We start from the raw sequence: 24,960 nt of genomic DNA, 5'->3' as shown, positions 1-24,960 counted from the left end.
CTAAACCATGCCTAAACTCTGACCTGAGAAATCAGCTCTATGACGATCTTTACCTGCATACAGACACACCCATTTTAGAGCTGAGCTCACATTCTGCAGATTCTGTACTGTAGACAAAGCTAGCTAGCTAGAGTTGTAAGAAGTAATACACTAGGGAATACAATTGATAGCAGTGAGACCAATGGCCGCACAATCCTTTGCTCCAAGGGAAGTTTTCTCCAAGGTGGAGCTCTCCCTCTCTTGTGAGAATCTGAAGGATCTTGACCACTTCTCCAAGAGTGACCCAGCTGTGTTCATCTATCAGGCCAGCAGCAATGGCGACACTTGGGTCTTGATGGACAAAACTGAAGTCATTGACAACAACCTCAATCCAAAGGTGTTTTGTGTGTATTGTAAACTGGCACTAACATAGGTGTCTATATAAAGTGCTGTATACTTCATTATCGGGGATTTCAAACTATTTAGTTTGCCAAGACGATTTTGATGAACTACCAATTTGAGGAGATTCAGAAGCTCAAGTTTGTTGTGTACGACATAGACGACAAGAAGCATCTCGAGGACACTAGCAAGCATGACCTCATCGGGCAGTTGGAGTGTACACTGGCTGACATTGTGACAGCTGGTCAGGAGTACAAGAGAACCCTCAGGGCAAAGGGTATGCTTAATAATGGCATATTAGCTCATGTCACCTTTGCACTCTCCACTTTGGGGTGTTTTTTTGCACTGAGGCCCTATTATCCTGGAAGTGATCGCATACAATGTAGACCTGTACAGTAATTAATGTATTTATTGCAGTGTATGTGTTTGCCCACCATTCATTGTGAGATTGTGTTTCAGTAGTGGTTTCTGTACCTTTTATTTATAGCCAGATATGAGTATATCTCGCACACACACACGCACGCACGCACACACACACACACACACACACACACACACACACACACACACACACACACACACACACACGTCAGGTGCAACTCGTGGTAAGATAGTTATTCGTGTGGAGGAGGTACAGGACTCAAAGTTCAACATTGAAATGCATCTCACAGCTACCAAACTAGACAAGAAAGACTTCTTTGGAAAGGTGAGGAGAGAACAATATGAAACTCAACTACATGTACTAACCTCCTTCCATTCAGTCGGACCCATTCTTTGAGATAGCCAAGTCCCAAGAAGGTGGTACATTCACTGAGGTGTACAGATCAGAGCCCAAGCTCAAGACTCTGGATCCAATTTGGCCATCATTCTCCATGTCCATTCAGAGACTATGCAGTGGTGACTGGGACAGGGTCATCAAGTTCACTGTCTGGGACTGGAACAAGTTAGTGGATTATAATTATGAGAGGTGGTGGTCTCACAGAGACTAGAGAGCATGGCGTGTAATGTTACAATACAGCGATTAGCAGAGGATTGACCTCAATTATTGTGTCATTTGCGTTAGTTTCGTTACTCCACTTGAAATGCAAACCTTATTAGAAGTATGTCAACCAGTACAGTACAGACATAACAGCTAGTGTACACAGTGAGTGGGACGTACCATAATTTGGTTTTGCACACTTTAGAATTAGAGTAAGCATTTCTGTTTTTTCTTTTTATATATTTTGCTCTGTGTCATCTCAGGTCAGGTGATCATGACTACATTGGTTCGTGCACTGCCACTCTTAGGGAGATATGCCCTGAAAGGTTAGACAAATCTGTGCCTTGCTTTAGAGTCTTGCTATATATTATTGTACGTATGTTGATTGCTTTCTTCAGAGGGGGCCAAGTGTACAATCTAGCTGTCATGAATGAGGAAAAAAAGAAAAAGAAAAAGTACACAAGCTCTGGGACACTAAATTTCAAAGTTGTGAGGTAATGAGCACTATGGTTAGTAGAATATAATCTGTTTATCTCTTGTTGGGTTAAGGATCTTTACCCAAACAATTTTGCTTGAACAGTTAGAGCCATGGCACACCTTGTACAAGCACTTGTCATGTGATAATCCACTGTTCCTTACAGGGCTACTCCAGAGTACAGTTTCATGGACTTTGTTAGAGGAGGATGTCAGATTAATATGCAGATGGCCGTTGATTTCACTGTAAGATACACAATCATGTGTACGTGCTAACAACATGTCACTGTGCATTGCTGTACTTATTAGTAGCCTAGTTTACACATAATTATATATCTCACAGGCGTCCAATGGCAACCCACAAGAGTCCTCGTCTCTTCACTACAACAATCCTTACTCAGTGAGTGTGACAATGACCATTGAGTTTAAACCAAAAACAAGGCTTTTTTTAGTACCAGAACTTTGGATTGAAATAACCAATTCTCTGTAATCGTTCCCACTAACTCTGTGTGACCCCACCCCCCCACACACACACAGGACAATGAGTATGTGCAGGCCATCAAGAGTGTGGCGAGTGTGTTGGCCCCGTACGACAGTGACCAGCTCATACCAGCATTTGGTTTTGGTGGGAGATTACCTCCAAATGGTGACGTCTCGCATTGCTTCCCTCTCAACTCCAACTTTCAAAAACCAGAGGTGTACGGAGTGCAGGTACGTGTGTGTGTAGTGTGTGTGTGTGTGTGCACGTGTGTATTCTGACTGTTTTTAGTGCTAAGAGCATTTCATTTCCACTGCTCCCCCCTCCTAGGTGTACCTAGTTAACACACACACTCCCCCCCCACACACACCCACACACACACACTCCCCCCCACACACACCCCCACACACATACTCCCCCCCACACACACTCCCCCCACACACACCCCCACACACATATTCCCTCACCACACACACACTCCCCCCCACACACACCCCCACACACACCCACACAGGGTATCCTGGATGCCTACCACTACACACTGAGTCAGGTGCAACTGTACGGGCCGACCAATTTCTCTACATTCCTGGACAAGATAATTGAGAGCTGTCAGGACTCTATCACCCAGGACTCTCAGAGCTACAACATCCTCCTCGTCATCACGGTAGGGGCTAGCAAGGCTACCACAGTACCCCCCAGCTAATACTATAGCTATTCTAAACATAGTCTCATGAATCACGGTAGGATAGAAACAGAACACGTGTATACTAGCTACCATAGCATCCAGTTATTCTACACGTATGTCCCCCCTCCCCATTGTGTAGGATGGTGAGATCTCGGACATGTCACGGACCACTGACCGGATTGTGGCCGCTTCCAAACTACCTCTCTCCATCGTGATAGTGGGAGTGGGCGGGGCCGACTTCACCAAGATGGTGTGTGTGTGTGTGTGTGTGTATTGTGTATTATGTATGGCTTCACTGTCCCTCCACCCACTCACTCAGGAAGTACTGGATGCTGACGATAATCCCCTAGCTAACAAGTATGGTGAGAAGATGACCCGGGACATTGTTCAGTTTGTACCACTACGACAGTTTAAGAGCAAAGGAGGTGCAGACTTCTCACTGGTGAGTGGGCGGATATATGAGTGGGTGGGGTGGGGTGGGGTCATGTGTGGAGCCTTAGTGGTAGCCTTTCGTAAGGGAATTACCTGAGCTACTAGCAATCAGCTAGAATAATATATGTGAGTTCCAGTTGAGTAGAATATATAGCTATAGCTCCTCTACTGAGCATGCAGGTCAATGTCCCTGGCTTATACCAGGAGCTCATACATTTATGGGCTTATACTATAGTACATACACTGAGGAATGCTTTTAAGTGTAGTAGCCTAGTACTAGGATGTTAGCTTTGACCCACCCCCCTCTCCTGACACAGGCTCGTGAGACACTGGCTGAGATCCCGGGACAGTTGACCTCCTTTATGAAGGCCAATGGACTCAAACCCAACCCTCCACCACTCAGAACCAGGCACAGCGTCAACTTGCAAGGTACATTGTACATGTACACAGATACATCATACATGTGTCCAGTACCAGTACGTATATATAGTAGCACTTACTAATGGCATTCAGTTAAGCATTTTGGTTTTGTACACAACTTGAAGCTATGTATAATAACGATACTCTTCCTCCCCCCCACAGACCCCACCCCCCCTGGAGTGGTAGGAGCCACGCCCCCCTACCCCACTGATGCACCGGCTGGACAACCACCCTACCCACTTTAGAGAGACTTTACGATTATAAAAACGATTAAGATCACCCCAAAATTTTTATGTCAGCTTCATGTGTTATTTTTTATGGTGGTTACAGTATTATGTCTGCAAAAAATGTTTATGACAATTTTTACTGTTATATAGCTATAAAAATTATACAAAAAGTTGGTTTGCAAATTATAAAATGTCCTGTAATTGTTGTAAAGGCCTATTACCAGACAAGACAGGCTCTAGTTGTTTTAGCAACAGGTTGAACTTGTCTTGCATCTCTATCTGCTCTTTTTTACAGCGACGATCCAGCTCCTCCGCCATTTCCTTCTTCATATCCTCTTGCATTTTATCCAAGTCTTCTTTTTGGACACACTACGTGTACGTGAGAGAGAGGAATTTACATGCAAGAGATGTGAAATACTTACACCGTACCTCATCCATCTTCTCTTGGACTTTCTTGTTTTGAGTTTCGAGGTTATCCATTTGTTGTTTTAAGCTATCAACCTGTTCATGTAACTCAGCAATTTTCTTTTCAAGAACCTCCTTCTCGGCTGTCAGATCTTCCACTTGTTTCTTCAGGTCAGCAATTACAGACTTGAGATGTTTCTCCTGTTAAAAAATATGTATAATTATGATGAGAAAATGCAAATCCACACCTCTTCACTAGCACCAGTAAGTTGCTTTTTAAATTCTTCTATCTGTTCTCTGTATGTCTCCAACTCGTGTGTAGCTTCTCTGAGCTTCTCGTCCTTCTGCTTAGCCTGTTCGACTTCTTCAGACAATTCCCTTTTACTGTCAGCTAGTTGCTTTTTAAGGTCATCTGCTTTGTTTTCCAGCGTCTTAACAATTTGAGACATCTCAGCTTTCTCCTTTGTTACTTGGCGCAACTTTTCTGTTTTCTGGACTAATTGCTCTTCTTTTCCCCTAGCACTTTTTTCACCTGAAAAAGTATATTAAATTCACAAGTCCCATAATGCTTCACATCCAACCTGTTGTTCAGCAGCTTCAGCTCTAATACGAAGTTCATTCATTTCGGTTCTCATCTCCTAAAAAACACAGATAGACACACACACACACACAGTCAGCTTTTACCGTATCCCTTGTGCGGCTATGCCTCGAGGCATAATAATAATGATTGATGCCAAGTATATAAGGATACAAGACATACCTTATAGAGTGAAGTCCCAGCCACATCCGGCAAAGGGTAGCTTCCAACCAGAGAACTGTTAACGTTTTCATTTTCCTCCTGGGTTGAGGGCTGAGGCTCAGTTTCAAGGTTGATCTGACCTAGTACTACTTGGACTTCAGGGCCAGCCTGCAGTGCATGAGGATATACTCTAGCTATTGGCAGAAAGAAATAATACCTGAACATGGTCTCCAGCAGCAGTGGCCATGACTCTATAGCCTAAGTGTGTGATTAATTTTACATAATTCACATAATTAGAACCAGGAACAGAAAATCAGATTGACAGTGCAGTTGTGTGTTTTCAATTATTGCACAAATTTTGTCTCGTGTTTAGACTGCTCTATTTCTGCAGGGAAAGGCCACATCAAGAAATGGACTGGATAGATAGCTTAGTTAGCCTTTTATCTGTATAAATGTGTGATATTATAGTCTATGAATATTCTCATGCAATACTATTGATATTTGAAAAATTGCACTATTTTCATATTTCACCGTGTTTTGTCTGCTGACTAAGTAAGTTAGCATAGATAGTTTCCTTTACTATCTATGGTGGAGTGGTTAGTGGAATCTAATCTGTTGATCTCCTGTTGGGTTAAGGATCTTTACCCACTAGTTTACACATAATTATATATCTCACAGGCGTCCCACAAGAGTCCTCGTCTCTTCACTACAACAATCCTTATACTCAGTGAGTGTGACAATGAAATTAACCCATTGAGTTTAAACCAAAAACAAGGCTTTTTTTAGTACCAGAACTTTGGGTTGAAATAACCAATTCTCTGTAACTGTTCCCACTAACTCTGTGTGACCCCCCCCCCACACACACACAGGACAATGAGTATGTGCAGGCCATCAAGAGTGTGGCGAGTGTGTTGGCCCCGTATGACAGTGACCAGCTCATACCAGCATTTGGTTTTGGTGGGAGATTACCTCCAAATGGTGACGTCTCGCATTGCTTCCCTCTCAACTCCAACTTTCAGAAACCAGAGGTGTATGGAGTGCAGGTGCGTGTGTGTGTGTGTGTGTGTAGTGTGTGTGTGTGTGTGTGTGTGTGTGTGTGTGTGTGTGTGTGTGTGTGTGTGTGTGTGTGTGTGTGTGTGTGTGTGTGTGTGTGTGTGTGTGTGTGTGTGTGTGTGTGTGTGTGTGTGTGTGTGTGTGTGTGTGTGTGCATGTGTGTATTCTGACTGTTTTTAGTGCTAAGAGCATTTCATTTCCACTGCTCCCCCCTCCTAGGTGTACCTAGTTAACACACACACTCCCCCCCCCACACACACACACACACACTCCCCCCCCCCCACACACACACACACACACTCCCCCCCACACACACACTCCACCCCCCCCACACACACACACTCCCCACACACACCCCCACACACACTCCCCCCCACACACCCACACAGGGTATCCTGGATGCCTACCACTACACACTGAGTCAGGTGCAACTGTACGGGCCGACCAATTTCTCTACATTCCTGGACAAGATAATTGAGAGCTGTCAGGACTCTATCACCCAGGACTCTCAGAGCTACAACATCCTCCTCGTCATCACGGTAGGGGCTAGCAAGGCTACCAAGGCTATCATAGTACCCACCCAGCTAGTACTATAGCTACTGTCTCATGAATCACGGTAGGGGCTAGCAAGGCTATCATAGTACCCACCCAGCTAGTACTATAGCTACTGTCTCATGAATCACGGTAGGCTAGAAACAGAACATGTGTATACTAGCTACCATAGTACCCAGCTACTCTACACGTATGTCCCCCCTCCCCTTGTGTAGGATGGTGAGATCTCGGACATGTCACGGACCACTGACCGTATTGTGGCCGCTTCCAAACTACCTCTCTCCATCGTGATAGTGGGAGTGGGCGGAGCCGACTTCACCAAGATGGTGTGTGTGTGTGTGTGTGTGCAGTATGTGTGTATTGTGGTGTGTGTGTGTGTGTGTATTGCGTATGGCTTCACTGTCCACCCACTCACTCAGGAAGTACTGGATGCTGACGATAATCCCCTAGCTAACAAGTATGGTGAGAAGATGACCAGGGACATTGTTCAGTTTGTACCACTATGACAGTTTAAGAGCAAAGGAGGTGCAGACTTCTCACTGGTGAGTGGGCAGATATGTGAGTGGGTGGAGTGGGGTAGGGGTCATGTGTGGAGCCTTAGTGGTAGCCTTTCGTAAGGGAATTACCTGAGCTACTAGCAATGAGCTAGAATAATATATGTGAGTTCCAGTTGAGTAGAATAGATAGCTATATAGCTCCTCTACTGAGCATGCAGGTCATTGTCCCTGGCTTATACCAGGAGCTCATAAATTTATGGGCTTATACTATAGTACATACACTGAGGAATGCTTTTAAGTGTAGCAGCCTAGTCTAGGATGTTAGCTTTGACCCACCCCCTCTCCTGACACAGGCTCGTGAGACACTGGCTGAGATCCCAGGACAGTTGACCTCCTTCATGAAGGCCAATGGACTCAAACCCAACCCTCCACCACTCAGAACCAGGCACAGCGTCAACTTACAAGGTACATTGTATATGTGCGTGTATTTGTGCATACATGTACATGCATGTACAGTACCAGTACTATATGCACACAACTTGAAGCTACATTATAATGATACTATTTCCCCCACAGACCCCACCCCCCCTGGAGCGGTAGGAGCCACGCCCCCCTACCCCACTGATGCTCCGGCTGGACAACCACCCTACCCACTTTAAAGACTTTATTAGTATCACCTCCAAATTTTTATGGGTGTCCAGCTTCTGTTATTTTTTTAATTGCATAATTGTACAGCACTTTAATTCATAGTTTTGATGATCTGCACATTTCTATAAAAAGTTGGTATTTACAGACAAAAATAAACAACCAATATAATTATGTATATACATGTAGATCTATATATATAAAAATGTCATTGTTTAGTTTTCTGGAGGGGGTGGTGGTGTTTTGGAGCGATTGGATGGTGAGGTCTTCGAAGAGCTTGACTGGTTTAGGTGTCTTTTGAATTACTGAGTGCTTGGCAAAATCTGTGAAAGAAGTACACGTATCAAAATGTCGTGTAACTTTAGGGACTGGTTGTGAAGACTTACTAGAACTAGACAAGACAGGCTTTAGTTGTTGTAGCAAACGATCCAACGCGCCCTTAGTCTCTATCTGCTCCTCCTTATAGCGCTCCATCTCCTCCTTATAGCTACCCATTTCCTCCTTACAGCGACAATCCAGCTCCTCCGCCATCTCCTCCTTATTGCGGTCCATCTCCTCCTTATAGCTACCCATTTCCTCCTTACAGCGACGATCCAGCTCCTCCGCCATCTCCTCCTTATTGCGGTCCATCTCCTCCTTCATTTTCTCCAATGACAAAATAATGCCTAGTGCTAAGTATAGGATAGACTACACCTAAGAGTAGAATATGCGTCTATGTAACCTCCGCGGTTGCGGTTAGCCCGAGGCGCAAAGCCGAGGGAATCTAACCGTAACCAAGGTGGTTACTAAGACGCATATTCTACGAGTGGGTGTGGTCTATCTAACTTGGACTTCATTGCGCATGCGCGAGGCGTGGTTATAAAAAGCCAGGTTTGGTGCGTAGCAACAGAAATTGAATTTGTGCGAGCTGGACGAGCTGGAGAGCTGTGAGAGACGTACAGACACCAGTTGACAGAAAAAGATAAGAATACGGCTTCAAAACAATGAAAAAACTTAGTAAAGCTTGTGAAACGCTTCTTGAAGATACTGGAAAGAACAGACAAGTAAAAAGAACCTAGAACTATGCTAGAACTGACTGCAACACTACAAGAAGAAGAATGAAGCTCTGTGGTGGAGTGGAGGGAGTATAGAGCAGACTGGACCGGCATGGAACCTTAAAAAACTCAATAGAAAGTGTCAAGCGACTGCTAAAGTGTTTTTGATACTTCCTGGCCCCCCTTGCCCATTCCCAACTGGAAAAAGCAAAGCAAGAATGGATATTGACTGAACAAACTATATAATTTATAACTGGTTTAGAATAGTGCTAAGCAAGCTAGGCTATATTAACACAAAGAAGACTCTGAAACCAAGAGTTTCTACAAGCCTCAAGCAACGTTAAAGCTTTACTCTGGCTAGTCTACATAAAAAAACTCACATTGATGAAGGCAGTTTCTGTTTCTTGAGAATCACGCATTGCAAATAAAAAGTTGCTATTGTCATAGTAGTTAGCTCTGCACTAGAGCACTAGCTATTGTAGCTGCAAGAGAGAGATAAAAGCTGCAAAGCGGCACTGCAGAACGCAAAACTTAATTAAAAAAAAATTAATTTTTAATGATGCACTGTATCATCGTTACTATGACTTCAACATAAACTGTGTGATGTTGCCATGTTCCATACAAGTTAATCTTGACATCATCTTGCCTGTAGAGGCATAATCAGTATAATAGACCTGCTTAGAAGACCTCAGGTCCATAAGTGAAATAATGGACCTCTCAGTGACCTATCAGATTGCAGTATTACTACAAGCATTTTCTAATGATTGTTTTGTGCTTGCCACATAGACCCATCCCCATTATCAGATACTACCACCACAAAACAGTACCTAAGCCTCCCTCAAGGTCAGATTTAGTTTACACAAAATGTACACAGCCATGCAAGCTAAGTTGAAGTACTGCAGCAGCCAATATCAAGTCTAAGATAAGTCCTATAATTTATGTCAGCATCTACCTCAAATGTAAATAGCTTATACAATAATTATTCAGCATGGCCCCAAGTGAATAGCTTATTCAGTGTGCTAGTTGTATGTGTTTCTGGATGCAACAGATGAATGGGGAGTGTTGGTGCACCGTGAAAGACTCTTTAACCCATCATTCTTGGCTCTCAAGGCGGGCTCTGTTTGCCTTTTCTTTTCTGTTTGTGGTTTGTGTCTGTATGTTTTTCTATGATGTTTGAATAATTATATAAAAGAAGCCTACGTAGTACCAGTATAGACAGCTAATTAACTACAGTAAGAGTTATTCCTGCAACCATTTGTCAATTTTTATAAGCAATATTTAATGAAAATAGGAGAGGTGGTTACCCAATTCTACGGTCAGATAAGGCAGTTTCTCACAATTTATTTTTTTTGTTTCAACCCCTCCAACACACACGCACACGCACACGCACCACGCACGCACACACACACACACACACACACACACACACACACACTACCACGTGGTATATAGTCAGATGATAAGTAATCTTCATACTGTGACTAACACACAGTGTATTGAACTATTATACTACCATCTCAAATATCACTATATTCACTAAATAAAGAACATGTCAAGGGTCCCAGTGTTAGTCTACGGTATACTCTTAACCTTTAGATTCCACGAGTATCTCATATTGACTACCAAAGTCTTCATCGCTGATTTCTTCGTATTCTTGTCGCTTTACCTCTGGGTTTTGCTGAAAGTAAGCATCAATCAACCGAACGGCTGGAGCGTTGTAAAGCATTGGTAGTTCATTGATAACTACCCTGCAATCAGGACACATCAAGCGCTGTTGCATTGTCTGTAAGATGCAACGTCGGCAGAATGTGTGCCCACATCCTTTTAAAGTGACAGGCTGATACCAGACGTCCTGGCATATTGCACACCGAACGTTATCTGCGTGTGTGTGTGTGTGTGTGTGTGTGTGTGTGTGTGTGTGTGTGTGTGTGTGTGTGTGTGTGTGTGTGTGTGTGTGTGCGTGCGTGCGTGCGTGCGTCCGTGTGTCACACGTGTGATGTATGTGCCTACTAGCTATATAGTACTGTTTTTAATACAAAACTTACCCATAGGATTATTTGCTCTGATGTTAGCTTCTTGTCCGTCAGCTTCTTGTCCGTCAGCTTCTTGTCCATCAGCTTCTTGTCTGTCTCTTCGATATCTTTCACACAAGAGGAAGGGGGACATACGTGTAGAGTAACTGGATACTATGGTAGCTAGTATACACGTGTTCTGTTCTGACATCTCTCCTAGGAGCTGCTCGCTCTGCTGTTTTGAGTCAATGAATCGCTGCCGTAGCAACTAAAAGGGAGAAGGGGTACAAGTTAGTACAAGCTACCATATAACACGAAATTTTCGAGGGGCTTAATTTTCGCAGATTTCGTGGGTTAGCAATCCTACACAAAAATTGTTTTTTAATTAGAATTATCTGCTATAACGCTGCAAAGATGAAAGGCGTGGCTTCCGGTAAGCAGTCATTCTACGAACATTGTGCAACGAAATGCTTTTAGAGGCCATTCCACGAAATATAAGTGCCTCAGAAATTTCGCACTATACGGTAATTTTTTTATGAGTGCATGCACAGCTGTACATTTAGCAAGCCAGTATGTGTAGACATGCACTCTACTCTCCAACCAGCTACTCCACTCACTTGTTCATTGTCAGTGCCTCCCAGTGATGGTTGAGTGGCTGTACCTCCAATAAAGTGTGATACACATCCATCTGCGAAATTAATACTTTAACATATAGCTGCATACAAAAATTATGTCCACCACAATCGTGACTAAAAGTACAGATCACTCTTAATAACGGCAGTTGCTGGACTTGCCGTTATTTTACAGTGCACGTAAATTAGAAAAGCAGGACATATACAAGTGCATTTCCTGTCAACAAATAATTTTATCCCAGAAAAGCTGCTTCTCTGAGAGATGTATAAGAAAGCTTAAGGCAAATGCAATGGAAGATGACCCGGCCTGAGAGAATTCAGGAATATAAGAAGAAGCGAAGTTATTTACTTTAACATAATCTATCATAATTATGTAGCAGGTAATTTTCGTTAGTGCAAATGTTCGTACAAACTTCCCAATTATAATTATTCGTACAGCTCAGGATAGTTTGAACGTAGAATAATTTTATGAAGCTCGAACATTTCCACCATCACTTACAAGGCAATGCATATAAGCCTGACGACTGCGAGGTTAACTTAGTCATACATGTAGATCGAAGAGGTTCAGTATAATAATTATATGCCTTATTTCTAAAAAAGAAACTTACCAATGAGCGTAATGGAATGTTGCTTGAGTATTTGGACCTGTTCTTCTGTCAATGGTAGCACCACATCTGCAACATGCTCAGGAATTTCAAATGTGACTTCCACACATCCTTTTTGTACTGTTTTGAGACTGAGCGTATGGGGTTTAAATTTAAAAACCATATTTATTCTGTCTCGAATTGTTTCTATCCTCTCCATTCGTATTTCGTTCCACTTGCCGTCAATTTTGAAAACAAATTCAGTGCTTCGATGTCGACTACTTAAACGTTTCAAGAATCGATTTCTTGGGATTTTACAAACTCTCCCTTTGCAATATTTTTTGTACTGATCTTCATATAATCTTTGTTTGTTTCGTATTACTTCATTCCTATCCAGAAAAGTATCTATTATACCCTCAAGCAGTCCATAGTTGACCCAAGAATAATAGTCTCTAATCATATCGAAAACGTCATGTACAACTAAACAATCCTCTTTTGCTGTTTTGATGAAGTTCTCATCAAAGTATAATATGCTTTTTGCTTTAATCATATCAGATTCGACAGCCTCTAAGCGTTGTAAATAAGATATGAGAGCACGTGGGGTCACCCCATCCTCTATCAAGGCACTGAGTACACACGCTTCAAGAGAAGCAAAGTTATTCTTCATATCTTTAGTGTCTTTTTCCAATTGGTCTTCTTCGAATTTCTCACTGGGATTTACCACAGATTCTAAGTATGTGTACAGGCCAACAGGTTGTTTTGGAACTGTACATACATTTTCAGAATCTATTTCAGAGTGACTACATGTAGGTTCTGCATGTTTGGCATTATCGAAGTTTTCACTCACTTTTTTCAAGCACGATTTCATCCATGGTTGATTTTTCGTTAGATTAGCGATAAGAATGTGATAGAAAGAAGGGTCTAATTTCACTTTGTCTGTTAAAATCTTCACAATCTTTCTGGCTTTCTCTACGTCATTCAGTCCGTCACTTCTAATATCAGCCTTATCATTTTGTGAGAGTACACGGAGTGGAACCAAAATATCAGCAATTTCTTTTGGTGATTGTGATATGGAGTTAACAAGAACGCAATGTGATTCAATGAGGGCATTGTGTTCCGGACTTCCATGGTGTCTTGTGTCCGATATTTCAACTCCACCAGTAGCCATCTTGAATATGTTATCTATAAATCTTTGAAACTCATGTGATGATTCAAAAATTATGTGGGAGGGTGACCAAAACACATAATAGAAATTGTATTCATTAACCTCACATGACTGTGATAGCAAAACCCCGATAAGACTGAGGCACGCGTGTCGTACCTCCTCTGGATAAGACCCACTGGAACGGCGTCAGAGAAGGCTGACACCTTCACTTCAAAATTAATGTTCTGGACAGCATTTACAGTTGTCCATAACAACAAGGGGACTCATTGGACTGACTGCAGATTTTCAGTTGCATAATGATATTCATAATTCAAAAGCCAGCTTTATTAACCCAAGATTTTTATGAATGTACATCAGTTTACGTGTTATTTTTAATTGTACAATTTCATAAATTCACGCCAATTAATTTAACATAATTTGGTGAACAGCATGAACACAATGCCACATGATCATAGTATTTTACAGTGCACATTGAAATAAAAAAATAAAACTACAATTTTGCTCAAACATAATTATTATAAGCTAATCATAAAAATGTTACAATGTTTGATTTTCTGGAGGAGGGGAGCGGTCGGCTGGTGGACTGTATGAAGTGTTTGAAGACTTGGTCATAGTCTTTTGGAGTTCTGGCAGCTTGGCGATCACTGAGAAAAGTACATGTACAGTAAAGTATTTTTCAGTCTCCTGAATGTAGGTGTGTATGATCTATTGTGGAATATCTGGCCTAGCTGATAGAATAGATACATGTATGAAGACTTACAACTACCAGACAGGGCAGGCTGTAGAAGTTTTAGCATAAGTTCCACATTGTCCTTAGCCTGTATCAGCTCCTTTGTAATGCGTGCATTCTCCTCCCGGTTCTGCTCCTCATTCCTCTGAATTCTTTGAATAGTTTTATCCAATTCTTCTTTCTGGGCACACTATATCAGAGAGATCAAGTACACACGTGACGTTTATGTACCTACATCGTACGTACCTTATCCATCTTCTCCTGGAGTTCCTTGTTTTTAGCTTTGAGCTCACCCATTTGTTGATTTAAGACTCTAACCTCTTTACCCAACTCCTCTACGGTTTTTTCAAGAGCCTCTTTTTCTTCTGTGAGCACTTTCACTTGATCCTTCAGGTCAGCATTTTCAGACTCCAGCTGTTCCTCCTATTAAAATAGTAATTGTAAATAAAAAAATTGTGACATAAAATTCACACCTTTGAACGAGCATCAACAAGTTGTTTCTCCTTTTCCTCTAGCTGCTCTTTACATGTCTCCAACTCGTGTGTAGCCTCTCTGAGCTCCTCGTCCTTCTGTGCCTGCTGCTGCTTAGTCTGTTCGGCTTCGTCAGACAGTTGTTGCTCAAATTCTCTTTTACTCTCGGCTAGTTTCGTTAGTTTCTTCTCAAGGTCCTCTTCTTTCTCAATCAATCGCTTTTCAAGATCATGCTCTTTTTCAGAGAGTTGAGTTTCAAGATGTTGTGTTTTCTCACTTAATTTCTTCTCAAGGTCCTCTTCCTTCAATGCCAGTTCCTGCGCATGAACTTCGTCTTTCAATGCTAGTTTCTGCTCAAGAGTTTGAGACACCTCAGCCAATTGTAACCTTATCAAGTCGCTTTTGATGTTCACTCTCCAATCTTTTAATCTCTGTAGTTTTCAACATAAGGAAAACCCCGGCAGATGATTCGTACTCATTTTTTGTCTTTTCAAGCTTCTTAGTAACTTCGCGCAACTTTTCTGTTTTCTGAAGTAATTGCTCGTCTTTTTTGCCCCGCTCTTTTTCAATCTGGAAAAGTATAATTAACCACATGTCCCATATTGCTTGCATTACATCCAACCTGTTGTTCAGCAGCTTCAGCTCTACTACGCAGTTCATTCACTTCCGCCCTCAATTCCTATAAATAATGGTAGTCAAGAAAATGATAGGAGGCCAAGATATAAGGATAGAAGACATACCTTGCAATCACGTTCATTTACATAGACTGAATCTCCAACTATAATCCGCGAAGAGTTGCTTGGGATGACACAATTACCAACAGCATTTTCCTCCTCAATTGGGGCGTGAGGCTCGGATGCATCGTTGATCTGACCCAGGACTTCATCATGGCCAGCCTGAGTGTACATGTGTGGGACACTCTGATCATACCGTACAGTACATTGATACATGGAGAAGCTACACTTAGATCTACCTGAACATATACATAGTCTGGCTCTCCAGCAGTGGCCATGCTCAGACCTGTAGCGCAGCTAGGACGTCGACATAAACAAGCTTCTCATATAATTATATAAACACAACAAAAATGCTAAATAATTTTTATTACTCATTGACAAGTAATTCACACCAATTAATTTTGACAGGAACAGGAAACGATTAACAGGTGCATTGTAATTGAAAATCATAACAGTGTAAAAAAGAGAGTATAAATTATATAAATCAAATGACTGAGTGTTAATATGAATATCATACAAAGTCTAGAGATTGTACATGTATACAAAATAACGAGAACACAAGTGCGTGGAGACTGGCACATTAATTGGTTTCATCTTGTCCAGTGCTAGTGGGAGGTGTGGGCGGAGGTGTGGGGACATTGACAGGGGATCTCGAGGGAGAGGGGGTGTGGCTGGTCACTGGAGAGATATTCTTGTAGTCACCTTGGAGCTTTGAAGCAGCACTCGCAGATTCTTGAACTGTCGCAGAGGGTACTGCATGTGGGGAAGATCAAACACGCTGTCACATAATAATAATACAACACACAAAGACATTATTATCCATTAATTCACTAAGTTTAAGTATACGTGTAAACGCGTAACTGCTTAAACAGGGACATAAGTACCAAATGCAAAGAAGCTACTATAATTATAATGTCCTGCACTCACCGTTCACCATTTCAGCAAATACTGTCCTCATGCGTTTCTCAAGCTCTTTATCAAGGAAATTTTGAAACTGCTCCTGTTGGACACACTGCTGTAGACCAGCTTCAAGTGTGGAGCCTTGATTCTGTACGTTGGTGACATTCTCGTTCAAAACGCGCATCTGGGCATTCATCTCATCAATGGTCTTCTGTAGAAGTTGCTTCTCTGTGTTCAGGTCTCTTATTTGGGCCGCTTGTGTTTCTGTTAGTTGTGTCAATTCCTTTATCTAATTATGTGTGCAAATATTCAGGTAAACTGTCAATATTAGCTGCTGACAAAGTGTTCTACCATTAATTAGTACCTTTCGATCTTTTTCTTCCAATTCCTTGTCCTTTGCTTTGAGTAGTACTTCTTTATCTGCCAGTTCCTTCTCTTTGGCCAGCTCCAACTCTTTCTTTGCCATGTCTCTCTCCTGTATCACCATCTTTAGCTGTTCATCCTTTTCTTGTAAGTCAACCATTGTCTAGAACACACACTCAATGTAATTTAAAGTGGAAATACAACATACGTTCTGCTTGAGCGATTCAATTTTAACCCTCAGCTCTTCCCTCAGCTCTTCTCTGATTTGCTCCTTAACTTCCTATATAGAAACACATAAGATGTTGCTAAAGCTAAACAAACACAGAGAGACCAACTCTACACTCAAATGGTGAGGAACCCACAACCTAACCCAACCCATTCTCATTAGCATTACGTGCGTACCTCACACTTGCTGTCTTGTGTCCCCGTATACGTGTGAAAAGATGCTTCTCCTCTATTGAGCATACGATAGGGTAGTTGATGATGAGGAAATACAATGTCCGTATGCGTATCCTGCTGGTCACGGTCGCTCACTTGGGTTGGCAGTGTAGTACTGGGCACGTCTCCGAGGTCAATAGCATCAAGTTCATCCCCTGGTCCCGGACCAGACTAGAGAAACATGGAATACCTATTGAGGCCACACTGGGGCATACATATAGACCTATACATGTACATGTAGCTTCCAACAAGTAGCATGCAAGCTTATTAAAATATAAAATATAATCTATGATAGAATGCAATAGCAGTGTCATGTTTACGTACCTGGGCATAGGAGCTACCACTATTGAATTCCGACATGTGTATTCAGCGCTACCTGGCCATTGTAGCTAGCTAGTTAATACACATACACAGTACATAGAGTCTATAGTAGTCAAAAAATTTACTGTTTCCGTGTACGTGTTTATGTATTTGCATGACATCACAGCATTACACATCTTTGACATCATCTTTAATAATAGACAGGAAGAAGAAAAATTAATTAATAATACATAATTATGGGCAATGCAGGACATGATTGAAAAAAGTTAATAGCTAGTCTACAGAGTTCTGGTGCTCTAGCTGTGATGGTGACAACGTGGGACTGGGGACGAAACGAATGGTTCTGTCGTGTTGGGGGTCAGGGGGGTGGGCCTCGCCACTTAGGAATGAGAATTTGTACTCAGTGGGTGAGATGGGTCTGGATCACTCTGAGTGGCTACACAGGGGGAGAGGGGTGGTTAGAGAACGGAATGTACACAATAGTGATGAATATGGAATATGGTTATCTTGTCTCAGCTCTTGTAAGATCAGTCTATAATGGCATTGAGTGAGGGACATTAGCTAGGGCAATAACTCACATGACTCTTAACCAATCTATCAACAGCTTCAGCTGTCGAGTTATTCTGTACAGAGACAAAACAATACATGCTGTACCATGGAGCTAACACACCAAACACGCACACGCACACAGGTACACACACACACGCACGCACACACACACACACACACACACACACACACACACACACACAGGTACACACACACAGGTACACACACACACGCACGCACAGGTACACACACACACACAGGCAAACCTATTTCTCTTTCTTGAGTTTCTTGACTACCACCTCGAGCTCCTCAACCTGTGTGTGTACACAGTGTGCAAGCAATTATAGAGTGGCTGCACAAGCTAGGCACTATTCTAAAACTAGACATACTTTGTTTTCTTTCTGCTTCACTTGCTCTGTGCTCATCTTTAGCTTGCCCTCCAATTCAGTTCTGGTCGATACCTGTACGATCAATGATGATGTTTCTGAACTGTTTGTACACAGCTTGAAGCGTACATGATAATGATACTCTTCCTCCCCCCACAGACCCAGCCCCCCTGAGCCACGCCTTTCTACCCCACTGATGCTCCGGCTGGACAACCACCTTATCCACTTTAGAGAAACTTTTTATTAATATACACCCCAGAATTTTTATTTACTGTGCAGCACTTTAATTAGTTGATGCATTACCTGTACAAAGTTCTGTATTAAAAATAATTAAAAAGTTGGTTTACGTACAAAAATAAAGCTACTAATAAACAAAATGTTACACTGTTTGGTTTTCTGGAGGGGGAGGAGAGGGATTGGATGGCGGGGTGCTTGAAGTGCTTGATGGCTTAGTGTCTTTTGCAATAACTGTGAAAGGAGTACATGTATCTATAACTTGTAAGCCTTAGGGATTGGTTGTGAAGACTTACTTTTACTTTTACCAGACAAGGCAAGCTGTACTAGTTCTTGGAGCTGGTCCAATGCGCCCTTCATCTTTATCTGTTCCTCCTTACGACGATCCAGCTCCTCCACCATCTCCCCCTTATTGCGGTCCATCTCCTTCTTCATTTTTTCCAAGTCTTCTTTCTGGACACACTACGCATACATTCAGAGAGAAAAATTTATTATTATTACATACAAGAGATTCAAAGCAATTTTATTATAATCATACAGTACTTACACCTGTACCTTCTCCTGGACTTTAGTTTCGATGTCACCCATTTGTTGATTCAAACTATTAACGTGCTTATTTAAGTCAGCTACGGTTTCTTTAAGAGCCTCCCTCTCAGCTGTCAGCTCTTCCACTTGTTTCTTCAGGACAGTAATTACAGACTCGAGCTTTTCCTCCTGTTAAATAATAAATTATAATAATTATATTATGATAAGAAAATGCAAATACACACCTTTTCACGAGCACCAGTAAGTTGCTCCTTAATTTCCTCTAACTGTTCTTTGCATGTCTCCAACTCGTGAGTAGTTGCTCTGAGCTTCTCGTCTTTCCGTGCTTGCTGCTGCTTAGCCTGTTTGGCTTCTTTAGACAACTGTTGCTCAAATTCCTTTTTACTGTCAGCTAGTTGCTTTTCAAAGTCCTGTTTTCTTTGCCAGCTTCTTTTCAAAGTCCTCAGCTAGTTGCTTTTTAAGGTCATCTGCTTTGTTTTCCAGCTCCTCAACAGTTTGAGACAACTTAGCATTCTCCTTTGTAACCTCATTACGCTCCTCGGTTACTTTGAACAACTTTTCTGTTTTCTGAACTAATTTCGTCTTTTTCTCCCAATTTTTTTTCCATCTGAAAAAATTAATCAATCACATGTCCCATAATGCATTACATCCAACCTGTTGTTCAGCAGCTTTAGCTCTATTACGCAGCTCATTCGCTTCCGTCCTCAACTCCTACAAATAATGGTAGTCATACGATGCCAAGATATAAGGGAGACATACCTCACAATTACGTTCTTTTACATAGACTGAAGCTCCAGCCACAATCGGCAAAGAAGCGCTTGGGATCAGACAAGTACTAGCGTCACCACCAGCATTTTCTTCCTGAGTTGGAGCGTGAGGCAAGGATGCAAGGTTGATCTGACCTTGACCTTCATCTGCATCAGGGCCAGCCTGCAGGGATATGATATGGATCTGATCATACATCCCCATACTCTCTGTAGGTACGCGCAGCTCAGACCATATATCTACAAATAAATAATCGGAGTGCTAATATAAAATTTAATACTAATGAAGTTTTAAATTATAATCTTACTCAGTGACAAGGGTCTTCACATAATTAGAAAAGTAAATAAGAATTTATGGGCAATAATAATTATAACATGATTGAAGAAAGAAATGTTTCGTATAGTTAGCGCTAGCTAGTCTACAGAGTTCTGGTGCTCTAGCTGTGATGGTGGCCAAGTGGGACTGGGGACAAACCGGATGGTTTCGTCGTGTTGGGGGTTAGCCTCTCCACTTAGGAACGAGAATGTGCACTCGGTCTCGGTGGGGGAGAGGGGGCCTGGATCACTCTGAGTGGCTACAGGGGGAGAGGGATGGTTAGGGAACGGAATTTACATAATTATAGTGATAATGCTTACCTGGAATATGGTTATCTTGTCTCAGCTCTTGTATAAAATCCGTCTGTAATGGGTTGCATGACATTGAGTGAGGGACAGTATTATCTAAGGGCAATAATAACTCAGATGACTCCTAACCAATCTATCAACAGCCTCAGCTGTCGAGTTATTCTGTACAGAGACAATACAAACAATAATAATTATGCAATGATTGAGATACTGTACCAGAGAGGCACGCACACACACACGCACACACACATGCACGCACGCACGCACGCACGCACGCACGCACGCACGCACGCACGCACGCACGCACGCACGCACGCACGCACGCACACACACACACACACACACACACACACACACACACACACACACACACCTGTTTCTTGAGCTCTTCCTGTAGTTTCTTGACTACCACCTCCAGCTTCTCAACCTGTGTGTGTACACAGTGTGCAAGCAATTATAGAGTGGCTGCACAAGCTAGGCACTATTCTAAAACTAGACATACTTTGTATAACAATGATGCTGCACATGCACACACAAGGGCTACTGTTATGACAATATTAACAGAGTACAAGGTCTGAAAGTTGTAACAGTACCCGGTCCTTACTGACTGGCCTCTACAGGGGATAGATAAAGAAGTGTACATAATATAAAGTACTCCTATTGCTTGGGAGAGGGTTGACCACTGAGCATGTACACTATAACAAATGAATACTGCACAATGTGTGTCACATGACACGTGTGTGTGTACTGCAAACGCCAGACTGAAATTATGAATTAAATTAAACATACGTACACGGCTACTGTACTGACTGTGCTGGAGAGTGTGTACTGAGTGACTGCATCACACGCAGGTGTTGATAAACCAGCAACATAGTCAGCAAACATTTACTATGTTCCTTCAGCACAATTTTGTGGTATCAACATGTTTATCAGCATCCAGACACAGGTCACATGCTAGCCCATGAATCCCATAGCTATGGTAGTACCAACTTACACTCTCCTTGCTGCTGTAACCTTGTACCAGCCGCTGTGACTCTGCACTACTGTACGACTGGCTCTCACTAGTGTCCCCAGTCGCAGGGATTGGCTGGATGGGTGGGGAGGGAGCGCAATGATTGAGCAATACATAGGACATTGAAAGCTTAGACACATGCAGTGATTCTTCACATAGACTATAATTATAAAGGATATTGTTTCAGACACAGGCATCAATACAGGTAGGTAAGTATTGTAGGTACATGTACCAGCTAGTACTGTACATTGTGAACTGTGAGGCTCCAAACAAGCAATAGGAAGAATCACTACAACTGTAAAACTCCCTAAGCCTCCCTGCCCTGCAGTCTGGCTCATGTAGAACAGTTTCAGCCAACACAGAGTACTTACAGTGACAACCATCTCCTGCCCCATTGCCTTGTCTTCGTCCTGTTCTTGTGGTGACACCTCCCCTCCTAGGAGCTGCTCACTCGGCTGATTTGAGTTATTAATAAATGGCTGCCGTAGCAACTAAAGAGGAGAAGGGGGTAAAATTAAGTACATTAATATCAACTACAAAGGAGATGAGTATAAGTTGTACAAAGTTGTACAACAACTAGATAGGTCTAGAGGAGGGTATAAATTTTAAAAGTACAATTAATGAAGCTATTGTCATTTGCATGTAGCAAGCTAGTTGGGCGGAGTCCAACCAACGCTGCGCTCTGGGTTGGGTATCAGTACACATAGCAGTTTTGTTCCACCGGTACTTGAGACAGAGTATGAATATTGTTTAATCTTTAAGTGGCTGACAACCGCATGGCTCAGGGGTGCGATATAAAGAAATCAATTAACTATTTGGATGGCTATTCTAGCTGACTGGATCTAGCTATAGTTGTTTTGGAATTCAAGAAAGACCTCAGACTCTTAGAGAAAGTAGAAGAATACTGTAGCCTGTAATATAAGATTTAGTACAGGCAAAAATAAACTTTTTAGACATCTAGCACAAGGAGAGGTACAGCCAGCTATAAGACTACCCCAAGGCTTCTGAGAAGCTTTTCGAAGACCAAAGAAGGCATACATAACACAGGTTTTGTCCAAACTAATGATCTAATCTTATTGGTAGCACAACAAAACTTAAAACAAAGACAAGTCCTTTTAATTAATTAATACATACTGTTCAAGCTTCATTCATAGATGCTAAGATAGACTATGCTTCTTTTCTAGTAGCCTAGATATCCAGCAGGAGCTGTTTCTGCATTCTCCAGAGAAATACAGTGTCCCAGCTCGCCTTGTCAGCTAAATTGAGCTGTAAGGTTTCCCACTTGAACGCAGCAATCTGATTGGGCTGCAAATTTCTTGCAGTGGGAACAAAACTGCTACATGTACTGATACCCAACCATGAGCGAAGCGTTGGTTGGACTCCGCCCAAGCCAGAATGTGTAGACATGCAGTCTACTCTCCAACCAGCTACTCCACTCACTTGTTCATTGTCAGTGCCTCCCAGTGATGGTTGAGTGGCTGTGTCTACAATATACCTGGACCCAGCAGCAGAAGTCGTTAAAAATGCATTCCAATGACGACATTCAACTGGTGGCAAGTAAGCGCCATAAAGAAACAAGTTGAGAGCATAAAACTAGGTGAATCTGTTGCTGGCTAGTAGCTAGAGTTTTACAAGTAGAGATTAGTAAGAACCAAGGCTCAGATGTTTGCAGTGATCCTATCCTGAATGCAGGCACAGAATACTTATTAATAAAATATCGTACAGAACATGTTACAGAGAATATTGATAATGGCTACAGTACTATCAGTCTATCTATGTTATCTAGTTCTTGTGCATACAAGCCCAGAGCTTGTATCAAATGTGAGAATGGACATGAACACAAGCATTGTCTAAGTATTGATTGTCTAAGTATTAAAGTCTGTGTTGTTTCTGAGCTTCTCTCTTTCTTGTTGACTTTGACAATCCCTAGCTCTCAGTATTTAACTTGAGGCAGATTCTTGGGATGTCAACTTGCATCTGTCATCAATGACTTCTTTCAGAGTTAATAAGGACTTGTTCTCTCTGTTATTTTTATTGCCATAGTTTGGAGGCAACAAAAGTAGAGGCAAAGTGATGCATTCCAATGACGTAAGCGTGTCACGGATAGCTTTAAATTTTCTACCGTTGCCAATCCTTCCCTTCCTATATCTTTGAATTAACAGACTCGATTATTAACGGACTGCATGTACTCTGGTAGTCTCATGAATCAGCCGCCGTTCTTGTGGTTCCAAAAGAACGGCGGCTGATTCATGAGACTAGTACTCTGGGCCATGCAGGCTAGGCTAGACATACATGCACTGACCTAACTCAAGTGTTGAAAGATGATGTGGAAAGTTTTTCAAGGTCTGTAAACTTGTCATAACATTATACTATCATTTTTCTGATTTTCAGAACTTTTCTGGTGGCAAAGCGTTACTTGGAAACACACAGAGATGGATCTCGATATCCTCCAGTGTTTGGCAAAAGGTGAGGGATCATTCAACTAGAACGGTTTGATGTGTGAGGGTTAGTTGCAATTTCTGAGCAGCAAGCTATAGATTACGTAATTGATGTAATTATAGCGCCACCATAATTTAAGCGCCAAGTCCCTAAAAAAGCGCCTAGCTTATCGTTGCTGTAATTATTTTTTTGGTTCTTATAAAAAGGCTTGTTAGAGCATAGATAATAGAGCACATTATCTATGGTTAGAGACATCAAGACAATCATCTGAACAGACCCATAGCTACTGCCTACAGTCAATGAATGTTGTTTACGAGTCAGCTCAAACGGTGCAGCTAGAGTGAACTGAGCTATACTAGCTGTAGAACGTAAGTGCCACCATCATTTAGGCGCCAGTTGGGCTGAACGCAATTTTTGGTGTTCTAAAAGATGCGCCACTCAGAAGTGGATTTAATTTTTTCTGGCGCTGTAATTAATTACAGCTAACTTAAAATCTCCTTTTGCATACTGTATGTATGTATGTATGTATGTCATTTTTTCACCCCACAATAAATATTCTATCCCTGTACAGGTAACCATCAGCAATACGTACTTGGACTACCGTAGTCTTAGTGGGGGCATTGGCACCATAGTAATAAAAACAGTAATAGAAATGCTACACTGGGAACTGATCATGTGTTCCGTCTAGGATGTTTGCTTTAACCCCCCCCCCTCCTGACACAGGCTCGTGAGACACTGGCTGAGATCCCGGGACAGTTGACCTCCTTCATGAAGGCCAATGGACTCAAACCCAACCCTCCACCACTCAGAACCAGGCACAGCGTCAACTTGCAAGGTACATTGTATATGTTCATGTACATGTACAGTACCGTATGCACACAAGCTACATTATAATGATACTATTCTCCTCCCCCCCCACAGACCCCACCCCCCCTGGAGCGGTAGGAGCCACGCCCCCCTACCCTACTGATGCTCCGGCTGGACAACCACCATACCCACTTTAAAGACTTTATTAAATACTGTTCAATTTTTTTATTTTTTATGTGACAGTCAGCTGA

The 24,960-nt window shown here is 42.2% G+C and overlaps 7 protein-coding genes across 12 annotated transcripts; 1 reads left to right on the top strand and 6 right to left on the bottom strand.

Annotated features, from left to right (window-relative positions):
* Positions 1–50: 50 nt before the first annotated feature.
* LOC135351190 (copine-5-like) lies at positions 51–24,960 on the top strand. 4 transcript variants are annotated; one of them, XR_010399415.1, is made up of 14 exons: positions 51–376; positions 466–655; positions 972–1,084; positions 1,140–1,321; positions 1,621–1,683; positions 1,756–1,851; positions 1,999–2,077; positions 2,175–2,231; positions 6,087–6,260; positions 6,660–6,809; positions 7,038–7,148; positions 7,242–7,364; positions 24,626–24,737; positions 24,824–24,960. XR_010399415.1 is itself a non-coding variant. In XM_064550138.1 (14 exons), the coding sequence occupies exons 1-14, from the start codon at positions 182–184 to the stop codon at positions 7,976–7,978; spliced, it is 1,728 nt and encodes a 575-aa protein (XP_064406208.1). In that variant the 5' UTR covers positions 51–181; the 3' UTR covers positions 7,979–8,047. The 4 variants fall into 4 exon arrangements, 2 of the variants coding, with proteins under 2 accessions (XP_064406208.1, XP_064406207.1); XR_010399414.1 differs by lacking the exons at positions 24,626–24,737; positions 24,824–24,960 and adding exons at positions 7,673–7,784; positions 7,896–8,041; XM_064550138.1 differs by lacking the exons at positions 6,087–6,260; positions 6,660–6,809; positions 7,038–7,148; ... (1 more) ...; positions 24,626–24,737; positions 24,824–24,960 and adding exons at positions 2,369–2,542; positions 2,824–2,973; positions 3,134–3,244; ... (1 more) ...; positions 3,744–3,855; positions 7,896–8,047.
* LOC135351200 (puff II/9-2 protein-like) lies at positions 4,257–5,519 on the bottom strand. The gene is made up of 6 exons (XM_064550150.1): positions 5,435–5,519; positions 5,239–5,385; positions 5,060–5,116; positions 4,727–5,010; positions 4,503–4,679; positions 4,257–4,442 (listed from the first exon to the last, which is right to left on the bottom strand). The coding sequence occupies exons 4-6, from the start codon at positions 4,925–4,927 to the stop codon at positions 4,257–4,259; spliced, it is 564 nt and encodes a 187-aa protein (XP_064406220.1). The 5' UTR covers positions 4,928–5,010; positions 5,060–5,116; positions 5,239–5,385; positions 5,435–5,519.
* Positions 10,276–13,452, bottom strand: LOC135351189 (uncharacterized). The gene is made up of 4 exons (XM_064550136.1): positions 12,251–13,452; positions 11,628–11,698; positions 11,044–11,278; positions 10,276–10,876 (listed from the first exon to the last, which is right to left on the bottom strand). The coding sequence occupies exons 1-4, from the start codon at positions 13,392–13,394 to the stop codon at positions 10,584–10,586; spliced, it is 1,743 nt and encodes a 580-aa protein (XP_064406206.1). The 5' UTR covers positions 13,395–13,452; the 3' UTR covers positions 10,276–10,583.
* On the bottom strand, positions 13,849–15,604 carry LOC135351394 (golgin subfamily A member 6-like protein 7). Its single transcript, XM_064550380.1, has 6 exons — positions 15,566–15,604; positions 15,333–15,488; positions 14,595–15,032; positions 14,368–14,544; positions 14,152–14,311; positions 13,849–14,035 (listed from the first exon to the last, which is right to left on the bottom strand). Exons 1-6 carry the CDS (start codon positions 15,602–15,604, stop codon positions 13,929–13,931), a joined length of 1,077 nt encoding a protein of 358 aa, XP_064406450.1. The 3' UTR covers positions 13,849–13,928.
* LOC135351197 (uncharacterized protein PF3D7_1120000-like) lies at positions 15,658–17,509 on the bottom strand. The gene is made up of 6 exons (XM_064550145.1): positions 17,352–17,509; positions 16,992–17,198; positions 16,798–16,869; positions 16,591–16,752; positions 16,254–16,515; positions 15,658–16,079 (listed from the first exon to the last, which is right to left on the bottom strand). Exons 1-6 carry the CDS (start codon positions 17,385–17,387, stop codon positions 15,907–15,909), a joined length of 912 nt encoding a protein of 303 aa, XP_064406215.1. The 5' UTR covers positions 17,388–17,509; the 3' UTR covers positions 15,658–15,906.
* On the bottom strand, positions 17,547–22,403 carry LOC135351208 (uncharacterized). Of its 2 annotated transcripts, none has more exons than XM_064550163.1 (5): positions 21,835–22,402; positions 21,446–21,538; positions 20,825–20,878; positions 20,464–20,506; positions 17,547–17,784 (listed from the first exon to the last, which is right to left on the bottom strand). In XM_064550163.1, the coding sequence occupies exons 1-5, from the start codon at positions 21,856–21,858 to the stop codon at positions 17,729–17,731; spliced, it is 270 nt and encodes an 89-aa protein (XP_064406233.1). In that variant the 5' UTR covers positions 21,859–22,402; the 3' UTR covers positions 17,547–17,728. The 2 variants fall into 2 exon arrangements, with proteins under 2 accessions (XP_064406233.1, XP_064406232.1); XM_064550162.1 differs by lacking the exon at positions 17,547–17,784 and adding an exon at positions 20,140–20,402 and having other exon boundaries at positions 21,835–22,403.
* LOC135351209 (uncharacterized) lies at positions 18,287–20,032 on the bottom strand. Of its 2 annotated transcripts, none has more exons than XM_064550164.1 (6): positions 19,823–19,964; positions 19,718–19,774; positions 19,288–19,670; positions 19,073–19,231; positions 18,814–18,979; positions 18,287–18,751 (listed from the first exon to the last, which is right to left on the bottom strand). In XM_064550164.1, exons 4-6 carry the CDS (start codon positions 19,103–19,105, stop codon positions 18,663–18,665), a joined length of 288 nt encoding a protein of 95 aa, XP_064406234.1. In that variant the 5' UTR covers positions 19,106–19,231; positions 19,288–19,670; positions 19,718–19,774; positions 19,823–19,964; the 3' UTR covers positions 18,287–18,662. The 2 variants fall into 2 exon arrangements, 1 of the variants encoding a protein (XP_064406234.1); XR_010399416.1 differs by having other exon boundaries at positions 18,467–18,751; positions 19,823–20,032.

The sequence above is a fragment of the Halichondria panicea genome, chromosome 17, assembly GCF_963675165.1.
Source record: "Halichondria panicea chromosome 17, odHalPani1.1, whole genome shotgun sequence".
Lineage (NCBI taxonomy): Eukaryota > Metazoa > Porifera > Demospongiae > Suberitida > Halichondriidae > Halichondria > Halichondria panicea.
The sequence above is the reverse complement of the archived record's forward strand: the minus strand, read 5'-3'. Positions and strand labels throughout refer to the sequence as shown.

Bases quoted from the DNA above. Each gene is read 5' to 3' on its own strand.
- LOC135351190 (XM_064550138.1), top strand. From the start codon at position 182: ATGGCCGCACAATCCTTTGCTCCAAGGGAAGTTTTCTCCAAGGTGGAG. The intron at 2,974-3,133 runs GTAGGGGCTAGC...CCCATTGTGTAG, and splicing joins ACATCCTCCTCGTCATCACG to GATGGTGAGATCTCGGACAT. The intron at 3,245-3,313 runs GTGTGTGTGTGT...CCACTCACTCAG, and splicing joins GGGCCGACTTCACCAAGATG to GAAGTACTGGATGCTGACGA.
- LOC135351200 (XM_064550150.1), bottom strand. From the start codon at position 4,927: ATGTCTCAAATTGTTAAGACGCTGGAAAACAAAGCAGATGACCTTAAA. The intron at 4,680-4,726 runs GTGTGGATTTGC...ATTTTTTAACAG, and splicing joins TTACTGGTGCTAGTGAAGAG to GAGAAACATCTCAAGTCTGT. The intron at 4,443-4,502 runs GTACGGTGTAAG...ACGTACACGTAG, and splicing joins TCCAAGAGAAGATGGATGAG to TGTGTCCAAAAAGAAGACTT.
- LOC135351189 (XM_064550136.1), bottom strand. From the start codon at position 13,394: ATGGCTACTGGTGGAGTTGAAATATCGGACACAAGACACCATGGAAGT. The intron at 11,699-12,250 runs GTAAGTTTCTTT...TTAATTTCGCAG, and splicing joins ACATTCCATTACGCTCATTG to ATGGATGTGTATCACACTTT. The intron at 11,279-11,627 runs GTGAGTGGAGTA...TCTCCCTTTTAG, and splicing joins GAGGCACTGACAATGAACAA to TTGCTACGGCAGCGATTCAT.
- LOC135351394 (XM_064550380.1), bottom strand. From the start codon at position 15,604: ATGGCCACTGCTGGAGAGCCAGACTATGTATATGTTCAG. The intron at 15,033-15,332 runs GTATGTCTTCTA...TCCTTATGTTGA, and splicing joins TAAATGAACGTGATTGCAAG to AAACTACAGAGATTAAAAGA. The intron at 14,036-14,151 runs GTAAGTCTTCAT...TACTTTTCTCAG, and splicing joins GCCTGCCCTGTCTGGTAGTT to TGATCGCCAAGCTGCCAGAA.
- LOC135351197 (XM_064550145.1), bottom strand. From the start codon at position 17,387: ATGTCGGAATTCAATAGTGGTAGCTCCTATGCCCAG. The intron at 17,199-17,351 runs GTACGTAAACAT...ATGTTTCTCTAG, and splicing joins GTGGTAGCTCCTATGCCCAG to TCTGGTCCGGGACCAGGGGA. The intron at 16,870-16,991 runs GTACGCACGTAA...GTTTCTATATAG, and splicing joins CACAAGACAGCAAGTGTGAG to GAAGTTAAGGAGCAAATCAG.
- LOC135351209 (XM_064550164.1), bottom strand. From the start codon at position 19,105: ATGGGTGACATCGAAACTAAAGTCCAGGAGAAG. The intron at 18,980-19,072 runs GTACAGGTGTAA...ATGTATGCGTAG, and splicing joins AAACTAAAGTCCAGGAGAAG to TGTGTCCAGAAAGAAGACTT. The intron at 18,752-18,813 runs GTAAGTCTTCAC...CTCCTTTCACAG, and splicing joins CTTGTCTGGTAAAAGTAAAA to TTATTGCAAAAGACACTAAG.
- LOC135351208 (XM_064550162.1), bottom strand. From the start codon at position 21,858: ATGGGGCAGGAGATGGTTGTCACT. The intron at 21,539-21,834 runs GTAAGTACTCTG...CCACCCATCCAG, and splicing joins GGCAGGAGATGGTTGTCACT to CCAATCCCTGCGACTGGGGA. The intron at 20,879-21,445 runs GTAAGTTGGTAC...GTACACACACAG, and splicing joins GTTACAGCAGCAAGGAGAGT to GTTGAGAAGCTGGAGGTGGT.